Source organism: Ruditapes philippinarum, unplaced genomic scaffold (assembly GCF_026571515.1).
Source record: "Ruditapes philippinarum isolate M1 unplaced genomic scaffold, ASM2657151v2 ctg3287_1_1_1_1, whole genome shotgun sequence".
NCBI lineage: Eukaryota > Metazoa > Mollusca > Bivalvia > Venerida > Veneridae > Ruditapes > Ruditapes philippinarum.
Genome location: NW_026867077.1, coordinates 207692 through 220756, shown reverse-complemented (window position 1 = coordinate 220756; position 13065 = coordinate 207692). Strand labels below are relative to the sequence as shown.

General features: G+C 31.2%; 1 protein-coding gene across 1 annotated transcript; it reads left to right on the top strand.

Annotated features, from left to right (window-relative positions):
- The first annotated feature begins 280 nt into the window (after window positions 1-280).
- Window positions 281-7561, top strand: LOC132734756 (transcriptional regulator ERG homolog). Its single transcript, XM_060721602.1, has 4 exons — window positions 281-633; window positions 1303-1362; window positions 3725-3805; window positions 5613-7561. Exons 1-4 carry the CDS (start codon window positions 561-563, stop codon window positions 6146-6148), a joined length of 750 nt encoding a protein of 249 aa, XP_060577585.1. The 5' UTR covers window positions 281-560; the 3' UTR covers window positions 6149-7561.
- The last annotated feature ends 5504 nt before the right edge of the window (window positions 7562-13065 follow it).

Here is a 13065-nt window from a genome sequence, read left to right as displayed (position 1 = left end):
CGATAATTAAACAAGAAAATGAGTGTAAATATTGCAAATACATGTCAGAAAATCAGAATAATGTCACATTATTCCATTCAAACATTTGCTTAAAACCTTTTAGAATATTTTGGAGTCATTCTTTCAACCACAATTTTCGATCGATTCCAACGCCATCCTCCATTTTACAGAGAGTCCGCCCTATCGATTTATATCCACTCTGATTGGACAAAAATGCTACAGAGGCTGGTTCTCGGATTCATTTCAGCAATTGTAATGAAATGTTTAATAATAATAATCAATAGATATTTGCTGTCGTAATGTAGGAGTTTATCGGAACTGGTTCTAAAATGAGCGTTACGCGATTTCCTTCCCAAATTCACAAAAGTTCTTGTAACCGGCAGTTCAGCGTTCCGTCTCGGAAATTACCGACTTTCAGATCGGAAACAACACCGGTGAAAAAGATAATAGTGGAAATACTCACAAAATCAAACGAGGAAGGGGAAAATTGAGTGGAAGCGGAAAACATAGTAAACAGGAAAGAAACATTCAGAGATAGACAAATATAATTTTTGAAAACAATGCAAGGAATAAAACAGCCGGACTATTACAGAGCCTGTAGTTTCACCGGCTTTTCCGGAATGATGTTTCCGGGTAAGTTTATTTCTTTGTATAGGCCCCTTCTTGGGAAAATAAAAAAATATAATAACATACTCAATATAATTGACTTTAACATTTCCGAAAGAGTTTTAATATTTTCAATATTAATTTGTGAAATTAGATTATTTTTTTACATTACGCTAAATTAACAAAATGATAAATTGATATAAGATAATTTCTATTTAATTAAAACATTTTGTATTCAGGTCCTTGTCTTGACGATATAATGCGTTCGGAAAAATGTTACATTTTTATATTTTTCTAAAATTTTACTTTATTTTTTCAACAGTACTTGCACATTACATAGACCAAACCTTTCATTACTTTGAACAGCTGCAAAGCCTTTATAAGCATACTTTGGGGGACCTTTTTCTCATGTTTGATTTATTTACTTAATTAATTGGACATACGTAAATAAATGTTACTTATTTTTAATCTATATGACTGTATGCAAAGTAGCATAAAAAGTAAGTTCTTTTTTATTTAGTTTTTTTTCTTTCATATAAACATTATTCAAGACGAATAGTACTTGAACAAAATGTGACATTCTTATTTATTGAGCAACAAATAAAAAAGAAAAAAGTTATCGTAACATTCAAAAAATATTTATTAAGATAAAATAATAATTCAAACAAAGTTTTTAACTTTCGGTACATATTTCAGATCCTTCATACGGGAAGACTGCATGGACCCCTCAAAGTCCTGGCTCACAGATCCATCAAGGTGAGTAATGCTTAGATATATCACTTCTTCAAAAGAACGCGCTTTGTCGTCTGCTAATTCAAAATGATAACAACCGGGACGGTTTTGTTTTTTTAAATAAATTACTCAGTTTTAAAGTTTATTTATTTCGTTCCGTATGCTAAAACCAATGGGATAAAATATAACAAAAGGTAATGATTTATTCATGTTGTATTAAGACTTATGAAGATGAAGATTAGAGTTTTTGGTAGGCAATACAATTCAAGCAGACTAAGAGGTTGGGCCGAACGGTTTGAATTTCAGTAATACTATCTTCTTATAAAGATTCAAAATTTTAAACGGTTAACTGAGTATTAGAATAAAACGATCATTGCTAATTATATGATATAAGTGCATGAAGTGTAAAAGAAAAAAACCCCACAGAAACACAGATCTACTTGAGAAAAATGAACAAAGAAAATATCTGTCGTCTGCGTGATTTTTATACACGTTATTTTATCATCGGTATCTTATCTGTATCTATAAAGGTCAGCATTTGTGAAAAAATTTGTAAAAAAATATTACTAATTCAAATCTTGAAATATTCGACATTAAGTCAAACATGGCAGAAAATGATAGACTAGATAATTTTGATACAAGGTTTATACGTTCGGTTAATAATACATACATATATTAACTTACTTACTTAAAGCTTAGTGCGTGAACGTGTTGCTTACAAAATACAAGAAAAAAATGTAATGACGTTTGATTGTCATTGATTCTAAAGATAATAATTATTAAACTAATACTGATACTACAGCACAAGCTATAATTCAGTACAGAAATTGCGAGAGAGCGAGAAGAAAATTGAAGTTATTTCCTCAGACTGTGCCTAATTTAATCGTGACTTACATATCAAATAAAACAGAACGATGATTTCAACCTGGAATGCATAAACTATCTTGGGGTTTTTGTTTGTTTGTTTGTTTGTTTGTTTGTTTGTTTGTTTGTTTGTTTGTTTGGTGTTCGTTCGTATGAGATGAAATGCTAAAATGTTCATACTTTGAGAATACACATGAGCTTGATAATGTTTACAGAACAGAAAGAAAGTATCTTTTCTGTTCTGAATATGTTAACAAATTGTATTTTATTATGTATTTGACAAGAATTAAGCAACAGTATTTGAATGAAGTGATATAATATATTCAAAATACCATTTTTCTGGAACGTTTTTTTACATGTTTTTAATTGGTAAATGGTTATTAGAATATTTTTGTCATTATGCATTTTGAACACAATATAAATTGAAAGAAAATGATTATTCTTTTTCATATCAATTCATGTTTTATACAGATTGAACATAACGAAATAGTTCACTAATAACGTTTATTTAGTGAAAAAAAACGTGTATTTAAATGCAGCTTATGTACATATAATTTTCACTTTTATATTTCTATTTCTCAGCCTATTTCTGTATTTTCTTTGTGTGTTTTCGTTTCTTACAGCACTTACAATTTATCATATATATATATATAACACAATGAAAACATCTAATATTTATACTCAAGAAACTCTCGGGTCATTTTAAAATTATCATCTTTAGTAGATTACGATACTTCCTTCAATTGTTGATGTTTTTATTTTACTCGGATGAAATCTTTAGTATATTGCTTATTTCAAATAATTTCAAAAAAAAAAAGATATAGTTGAATTAAAACCATTTAAGTAGAAAGTGTACACACATATTTCGTGATTTGTAATAATTAACAATGGAAAGAAAACGTTACTGACCACCGCCAAGCAAATTAATGCGCGACTATTTGCAGAGATTCTTGCTGATTATCAGTCTAATTATCCTATCATTGGCCATTACTGACCAGTAACTGCTATAACTTATGTTCACAAACATTATTTCCGCATCGCCGTGCGCGTGCATAACGTTCAAAATATTGTCGTTATCATATTGCCGTTTTTATTGGCGGATTGCACGCAACCTGTGTTCGTTAGAATATCGAGAACTAGACTTGTTTTGTTGCTCTTATCATATCATATAATTCATTATGCTGAAACCTATCATTACCTTCTATATTGTGAAACAAGTACATGTATGTTTTGTTCATACTTTTCTCTCTCATCACATGTACAAGAAAATCAATTGTATCAATGTGACTTACTTGACAAATGGGATGTCTTTTCGATAACGAAATGGCAAACACCGTAATCATTATAACTATTGTCCTGCCTACAGAATTTGTTAGTCCTAAAGTAATTTCGTTGTTCTACACTTATTTGATATGTTTGATGTAGGTGTTGTCGAGCTTACAAAAACTTCTTATTTTAGATGACTAAATAACATGTTTTCTTGGATTTTTATAAAATCGTTTGTTTTTTTTAATTATTTCAGGTTATCCCCATCCCCACAGTCCTTTGTCGGCATTGGGTAAACCTTCATTAGAATCCGGAAATTCACCATGGAGACCCCAAGGTAAGCATCGGGTGTTTCCGATTTATTTATTATTCTTACTGTAGCTATGTGATCAAAAATTTACTTTCATTTTAAAATAATTTAATTACACGTTTCTAAAATTTTAATAACTCAATTTGTTATGCTGGATCTAATTTAATAAGAATTATTTTGTAGTATTATTTTGACCATCTCATACTTTATCCAGAAAATTATTTGTCTATTATTTGATTATTTATTTATTTGTCATATTAATGCAGTGCAATTTCGTTTAATTCTTCATAAATTGGGATTTTAAAATTAAATATTGCAGTCAAAATTGAAATTTCTTAAACATTAAAAATGATAACAATAATTATAAAAGATAATAATTATAAAACAGTATGTACTTAGAAATTTTCTAAATTACAAATAAAATCAAATAAAGACTGATACAAGACAGATAAAAATTGACAGTCATTAAATGAAGAAAATATGAATTCTAATTTACCAAATTAGCATAAAATATTGATGTGATTACATTCAAAGACTGATGATAAAATTCAATCACGATAGAAGTACAGTCGTAAATCGATCAAACATTTATTGTTCTTTTATATTTGAAACTTTCACTGTCACGTGAATGTTGTGATAAGACCCTTATTCAATGTTTTAACCGTCGATCTCATTTAAAATAACTACCCGGATAAACTATCCGACATTATTACAGAATCGTGCCGCTTCAAAAGCCTTCTCTCATATTTGTCAATTTTCAATATCAAGTACACTGTTGAAATGCCACGTACAGACCTTGTTTCCGTGATAACGGTCTTTCATACCATAATTGCCACTTTAAAATCATTTACATGACCATGTTTCTACATTTTTCATATAAAATGGTAATCCCCGATATTTGATTCGTGTAGAAATTGTTATAATAACCTCTCACCAGGGTGGCGAAGTGCGGTTATATCGAATTAATCTAGTGCGAATTGATTCATCTTATTCTTCTCTTTTGTTGTTGTTGTTTATCGAAACTAAGCATTAATGTCAGCCAACTTGTTTATATATTAGAATATATGAAAAAATGTCAACAAAATAATCTAACAGGATATGAAATTTATCAGGTTCCGAATTCTTCAACTTTGGACGTTTAATGTTTTATATTTTTCTGAAATCAATTTTGCAAAGTTATCAGAATAAACTTTTTCATCTATGCTTCTGTAGCAGCAAAGTTCATTTATAATAATGCGACGACTAAAACTCTTCTTTTTTTTAAGTCTAAAATTAAATTTTGAACTTATTGTTGACGACAATAGACCCTGAATACACAAAATGGATTCTCTTACATTTAAGAATATATATCATGGAAATATCATGAACAGTTTTATTGCCCGTGAGCTATAGATTTTTTTCTTCGGAAATTGTCTTAACTTAATGGCGGGATTTTTTGGCGGCGAAATATCTTAATATTCCGGGAACATTACGTAAATTATTCTTACACTGAGACATCCAATATGGCGTCATGCCGACCATTTCCGGAAATAGGATTTAATGATTACTCCCCATAATCATGATGATTATTCCATCGATATAATTGAGCGTAAATTTCCAAGGAAAGAAAATAATTCACAATTGACTAATGGAATATTTGACAAGTTCTTGAAATGATTGCTGAATGCTGAAGTAGCTCTTCAAAAAATGAATAATGATGCCTCCAGGAACAATTTTCTTATGTCAATTGTATTGGGACTCTTTCTTTCCCATTGTGTGCAAGGATTTTATTTCAGGGGTAATATTTGATGCTTTAATTCACGTTGTGTATTTTTTCTTTTTGTTTTTTCTTCAGGTAGCGGACAAATACAATTATGGCAGTTTCTTTTAGAACTACTTTCCGACAGCGGTAATGTAAACTGTATATTATGGGAAGGTACGAATGGGGAATTTAAACTCGTGGATCCTGACGAAGTTGCGAGGAGATGGGGTGAGAGAAAAAGCAAGCCAAATATGAACTATGATAAACTAAGCCGTGCACTAAGATATTACTATGATAAAAACATTATGACCAAAGTACATGGAAAGAGGTACGCATACAAATTTGATTTCGCTGGACTAGCACAAGCAATGCAGCCAAGTGCGCCAGACCCGGCAGCGTATAAATACCAACAAGACTTGTTTATGTCGAGCTATCATCACAATTCTAAATTCAACTACTTAAATGCGCACACTCCAATGACGTCATCGCCAAGTTTGTTCCCGCCACCGTCAAGTTATTGGTCGCCATCAAACGGGAGTTGTTCATTTTATCAGAATATTTCCAGTCCCCACATGACACATCATTCCGCACCGATGCCACCTACTCCACATATTGGGACATACTATTGAATATAGTTCAATTTTAATCCAAATATTCAAACTTCAATGAAGTGATATTTTTTCTGTATCACTCCGCTTGAAGCGGGATCATTTGACGAGAAAACGAACATCATAGATGGAAACGAGGCTGTGTCGTTATAAGCGTTGGCGCCGCGGGAAAGCCATGTATTACTGAACACCACGGTCACTTTTCAACAGTCTTGAACTTCAAAAACTGTTCGGGACTGATCTGTTTTGTTTGTTATTTTTAGAACTTGGCTTATTGTGATGCATGCATGCTGGACATTTCATGCGATCGTTAACGCTATATGAAAAGATAAAATATGAAATGGGTTCTCGATTGAGAAAAATTAAAACACGGAATGCTTATATAACAAGTGAGATTGCCAAAAAGCAGTTCTGATATTGTAATGTTCTTCTAGTCCGCTTTCTGAGACAATGTTCTTGATATTGCCTTATATACATGTCCATTACTCAAATATGTGCACGTGCATGACTCAAATACATGTAAATAATATATAGTCGTATATGTGCATGACCAAAATAATGTACATAACATACATACATGACTCAAAAACATGTACACTACTACTCAACAGAGCTGAAACGTGATAATTTAGAAACATGTGTACTTCAACGTCCGTAAAATTCTGACAATTATATTACATTATGTATATTTTAAATGTAATGTTTGTTTTAATATTCACTCGGATGACTTTGAACATGTTTTAATTTTCTAAACTGCATGTATACTATATACATGTATACATTACTAAGCGCTGAATTTAAACAAAAACCAACAATTATTTCAATTGTAAATATATAATCCATAAACTTTTGAAATAATACTTTGTCCAAAAACTTCAAAAATAACTTGATAATTATAGTAATAATTTGACCATATGTTATGCTTTTTTATAATTTAAACATATATATTATAAAGTAGCATTCAAAATTGTTCATATCTGACACAATTTTTGATAACATCCGTTGGAGGATGGACAAATTAAAAAGATTACTGCAGTATGTGTACTTATATGTTTATTTTGAAAGTTAATAAATAATCGACGTGGTATGAAAAGTGACGTAAACAACATATTAGTTTCCGTTTCAGCTCTGATAATGAATAATATCTGTGATCATAAAATGTTTCATTGTCTTGAAATATTATATATATATACATATATTTATATTATACATGTGATTTATAATTAACTTATGTTTCTGTAATTGTAACTTTTGTGTAAATTTAGAATACATTTTTTTCGATTAACTGTATTATTTGTGAAACCTGCCACAATTTTGCATTCATTTAATTGCATCAGGTTTAATTTGTGTTATATTTTTTTTCACTTTTGTCCAAATTAATGAGAATTATCATATATGCTTTGTTTAAAACAAAAAGATATTGACCAAATAAAAACCAGATAAACTCTAAGACGTCATTTTAATTGTGCTTAAATTTCATTCATATTACAGTGTATATGTATCGTGTGTTGTTCTTGACCAATTCAGACCTTTCATATTAAACAAAGCTATCAAAAGATATATTCATGTATTTCCTTTACCAAACACAGTTAACATATATTTAGAAACGGTCTGATGGACTGGGCACCAATTACTCACAAATGGTAATAAATAAGGCATAGATGCATTACACCCTTCCGCAGGAAATGTTGTTTTATAGCTCATAAGATAAATATGGTGTTGATCGATTACGTCTCGAAATGTCTATAAACTCAAAAATCACTCCGCCGATCACCGGACTATATTACGAGCAATCAACATCGGAAGGAAGAAGTCCGTGTTCCCGGCGTGTTTAATTTCTCTCTTCACTTTTCCCGTCTACAATAGTGTTGATATTTGACAGTTAGAAAATTGGATTTTGGCATCAGATAGGGCCCATGCAAGAGTTGCTTTATAGAGGAATGATTCTCTATCGTCCGTTAATAATGATATTTCTACGCACGAAGAGGAGACAGTAGGAACATTATTGACGGCCAAGGATCTTATCTTTGGAGTTTAGTTAACTAAAGAAGAAGCGTATTAAGTGATTTTATTTACGCTAATGAGATAAATGTCTCCTTTATGAGACCAAGAGAGCACAAAAGAATATGGAACACTCCCCGGAGAGTTAAACCACAGTCTTTTTTGCTTGAAATGAGCTGGAATTTCGCCATTGACGAAGTTCGCCCCGGCACGCGAGCAAATTCAATTTGATTCCAACACAAACAATTGTACAGATAACGGATTAGGGAGTCTCTGTGAATTCTCGTGATTTCTGGCGAACACCTGCAAAGATTCCGCAATTTTCCGACAAAAACCCAATAAATTTTCATATTGTCAAATCTAATGAATAGTCCCTTCCTTATTTGATTTGTTAGAACAATATCATCATTATGCAAAATACTTTCTTCATTCTTTATTTTGGTTTATTATGCGCATGTGCGGCTCGTGACTTACACGCGCCACATTCAAGATGGCCGGACGAGCATGATAGGACTGCTGAGTACAAAATATCAGATGTAAACAATGTCATAAATAAGTGTCATGACTTCATAAAAGAAAGAAAGACGGTATGAGTGATGACAAAATGTTGTACAACGTAATTTGCATATCACCCATACAATTAATATAATAATTTGAATGACTTGCTCACCGGTTCTGATGGGTATAGCTGTGATGACAAAACTATGGAACAAATATACTAGTACATGTACATTACTTACTGCCCGATTACAGTCACTGTAATACTTGGAAGAATCGTTTCTCACAAGAAATTCGAAAATTTGTTTTTATTTTGTTAATATTTTTCTTTAAGATTAGTGTTTTATATATGTATATATGAAATGAAAACGTGTTATGAATAAAAACAGTCGAGTATCCACCATTTCCGAACATAAGAGATTGCATGAAATGCACGACAAATGTGGATTATACTAAGTAATTGAACAATAGCTGAGAGTGACCATTCTTATGGTATACATGGCAGTATTAATGAAGGACAATTGTATAATGGTTGGGAGTAGTGAGTGGTTTCCTAAAATCAACACTTTTCAGTGAGTCAATATTATTCTCACCAGCCATGAGTAAATATTTAGCCACTAAGTATTTCTTTTCTTCTTTCTATTATTTATTTATTTATTTATTTATTTATTTATTTACTTATTTATTTATTCATTTATTTATTTGTATGTTTATTTATTTATTTATTTATTATGCCAAATAAAAAGATTTATCCCTTATGTCTCTACCAACGTTTAAATAAACATCAAATTAGAAAGTTTGCTTCTAAATCTAAGCATTATTTTAACTTTCCGCTTTTTACCTGGTTTCTTTCAGGGTTTTAACCACATCACTGTCAACCAAAGCAAATCACATTACTGCTAATTAAATTTGGGTATGTTCATAAAATACAATATTCGTAAACAATATCAATTGCAAATTACAATCAATAAAACGTTTATTCAACTCTTCTTGTAGGAATAAAGCTATAACAGCTAAATTAGTTTGTTATGCATTAGCTGCCGAAATAATTACTTTACCGGCTCACTCCACCACACCGATATTCCGTTATGGCGGCCATTATTTAAATTGGAACGTATGCCTGATAGATAGAATTTCTGTGCTCGCCCCGGCGAATTCAGATTATCGCTCGTTTTATTTTGACTTATTACAATGTCGCTGCTATCGCATCTTTACTCTGTCAAATGTCGAGATGAAAAATGAGCGATCAGGACACCATAACGGACAAACTGATTCTCAGTTTCCACAACGCGCGCGCGCACAAATGAATTACGTGGGACTAGCATGCCATTTGCTCCACGTGTGCTTTTGGCTAGGGCAAATCGTTTCTTCTTATATAGTACAGAACATATTAAAGCTTCATTTATTTATACTATTGATTTAAACAAAATGTTTACCGTATTGACATTTGAAACACCCGCCATATCACAGGCTGTCTTATCAATATACAGCGTACGTTTTTGTTAATATACTCTTCAATTCAAAAGTCTCAAAAAGTTCCATTTTATGCTTATCTAAAAAAAAAACAATTAATAACAAATAAATAACAAGATATGAAATAACTTTATTTCTTCCATAAGGATAATAGCCTACATAGCAACACAGCATATATTCAACAACATATTTTCAAACATATGCATAAAAAGCATAAACAGAGAAACATTTATACATGTAGTGTTCTATAATTCAGTTTGTTTATAGTTATGTAATGCTAATGATATTTGAAATAAAATAAACATACGAATATTACATAAGCTAAGCAATGGAAGGATCTAAATTTTTACTGATTTTTCCACAAAATCATTGTATGAAATTGTGTGATCAAAAACACAAAGTCTATAAAAGGTAAAATAACGCTTTACTGTACCATTGCCACATAAATAAATTAAAATAATGTTTAGTTTAGTTTTTGTCGCTGAACGTGAAATATACGGCCAATTCGTACATCCATCACATTTGCATTTATAGCAAAGAAAAGCCTAATACCGAGAAGGTGTAAGAAAGAACAGCCAGGGGAGCAAAATTCATCAACATTCACTTTTATTTGAACAACTTTAACTTATCTTGGAACGCCCTACTTGTGTTCTGATGTTCAAAAAGACAATTGAAATGTAAAAAAATATGAATCATTGAACCTTAATATTTTTACCCCATATAATCTATTATTTATTTTCCAAGACAAAAAAATCAACAGCAATGTTCTTAACAAATGCTGCTATATAATTACACACCTCTTACATTTTGTATAGTACATACACTAGTAAGTTCAGATTTCTAAAAGAATGACATAACTATAAAACTGTAAAAATATAAATAATTGAAAAACATGTATAAGTTATTTGCAAGTTTCAAAATCAGTAAGTGTGTCAGTCATGAAAAATGACGAAATCTTTCATAAGAATCATTTAGTACCAAGTTTTCAGCCAATTTGAGATTTTCGGATGGCAGAAGTACTGAGATTTTGCGGTCCAAAAGTAATGGCTGGTACCTTTCAATGATTAGGCGGTACTGATTTTCTCTATATGTATTAGTAATTTCAACCGAGCTCATAATTAGTAGTCAAACAATGTTACCAGTGGACCACATGCCAGCTATTAGATCATTCAAATGCATGCTATTCAAAATAGAGAGGAAAAAACAGAATCCCTAAAGAACGCCTAAAACGGCAAAATTAAACCTGTTGCAGACTCGGTTTGACTGAGAATGTTTATGGACAATAGTGGTAACTTCAAGCTACCGTTCACACCCCATAGCACCGGCTTAAGCAGAATTCTAGCCAAATGTGATGACGTAAGACAGTATCAAACTTTAGAACATTGTAGAAATAAAGAAATCATGATGCTATATGTTATTGTTGGGGATACAAATCTCTAACACCGTTTCTATAGTGATCATTCATTAACCCTCATTACTTTAATGTCCTCACTATATGTTGTACTTGTCAAACTGTAGTTTTTAGTTTGTAACGGCCCATTACCTACACGTTCTCTAGCATCGTGTTGTTTTAACGGCAGACGACATGTTTCTCATTTTTAATTATCGTCTGCTAAAAGTTGCAATTTATCTTCTTTTTTCCTGTATATATCGACCCTTTCGTAAACCAAATGATCAATGGGGTTAAAAAATTGTCACATTGATGAAATCGCGAAAAAATGTAAAGGAACAAAAATAACTTGGTCTTGTTTATGACTAGGTTAGTGCTCAAAAGTCATCTTAACGTTTGTTGTTTAAAACTACATGTATAGTAATTTACTTCGATTGTGTTATAATGAAAATGATAAATACGAAAATTAAGTTAAAACTTGAATATGGCCCTTTAGATAAAATTCCGATAAATAAATGAACAAAGGAATGGTCACGAATGGAATGAAAAAACACATTCATTCAAGATATACAGTAACATGCATTTTTTTTCTGTTTAAGAGCTTTGAAAATACCAGTATTGTCGCGGTAAATTTTTCATACATTTTGTTTTGGAATAGAAAATCAGGAAAAGGGGTTTTCCCTCGGAAGCAATAAAACAACAACATGATATGAAAACTGTAGACTCGGTTTGATTGAGTCTGTTCATGAGAGATAATGTAAATGTCAAGCCCCCTCCCCCAGCACCGGCTTAAGCGGTATTCATTCTAAGTTTAGTTTATACAAATTTATTTTAGTACGATTGTGTTGAAAGCTATAAGCTTATTGAAATACTCTCGATTCCTGGAACCAACTAGTACAGTACAGTATTCATTCTTCAACACTGATATGTTGGAATCTTTGATACCGAAGGACCAAAAAAATATATAATACATAAAACACTGAATATGTTTTCAGGTGTAAATATTATTATTTATTGAAAGCCGTGTTAGTCATGGTATTGTATATAGCCAGTGACCAACCTTTCAACATTTTACTGATTGGCAGCAAGACTGGAATTGAAAACATTAAAATCTTTTTTCCTCCGCTCCATACGTGTTTACCAAAATAATAATCTTCACTGTGCAAATAACTTAACAATGAAAAGAGTTTGAACGCTTTTCTACACAGTTCGGGCTAAAAATCGCACTTAATGTCGATTTTCAATTTAAATCTTCAATTTAAATCTGACTGAAATTATTTATTACCGTTTTCATAACTTCTAGTTGAAGTTCCCCGGTTGATCTATGTAAGATTTTTAAATTGTGTGCTTTTAAGGACTTTTTTTATCTCAGTCAGTCACCTTTAACGTAACTTCATCAGCTCCCATATTTGTATGAATAGAAATTTAATTTACTATTTAACAAAATTATCTGTTATAATTTAAGAATGCGATATACAATTATGTTTTATTATTATTTATTTGAAATGATACATATCGTTGACCCTAGCAACATTAAAACAGCTGTGTGATGTATTGATCGAGGATTTATTTGAGT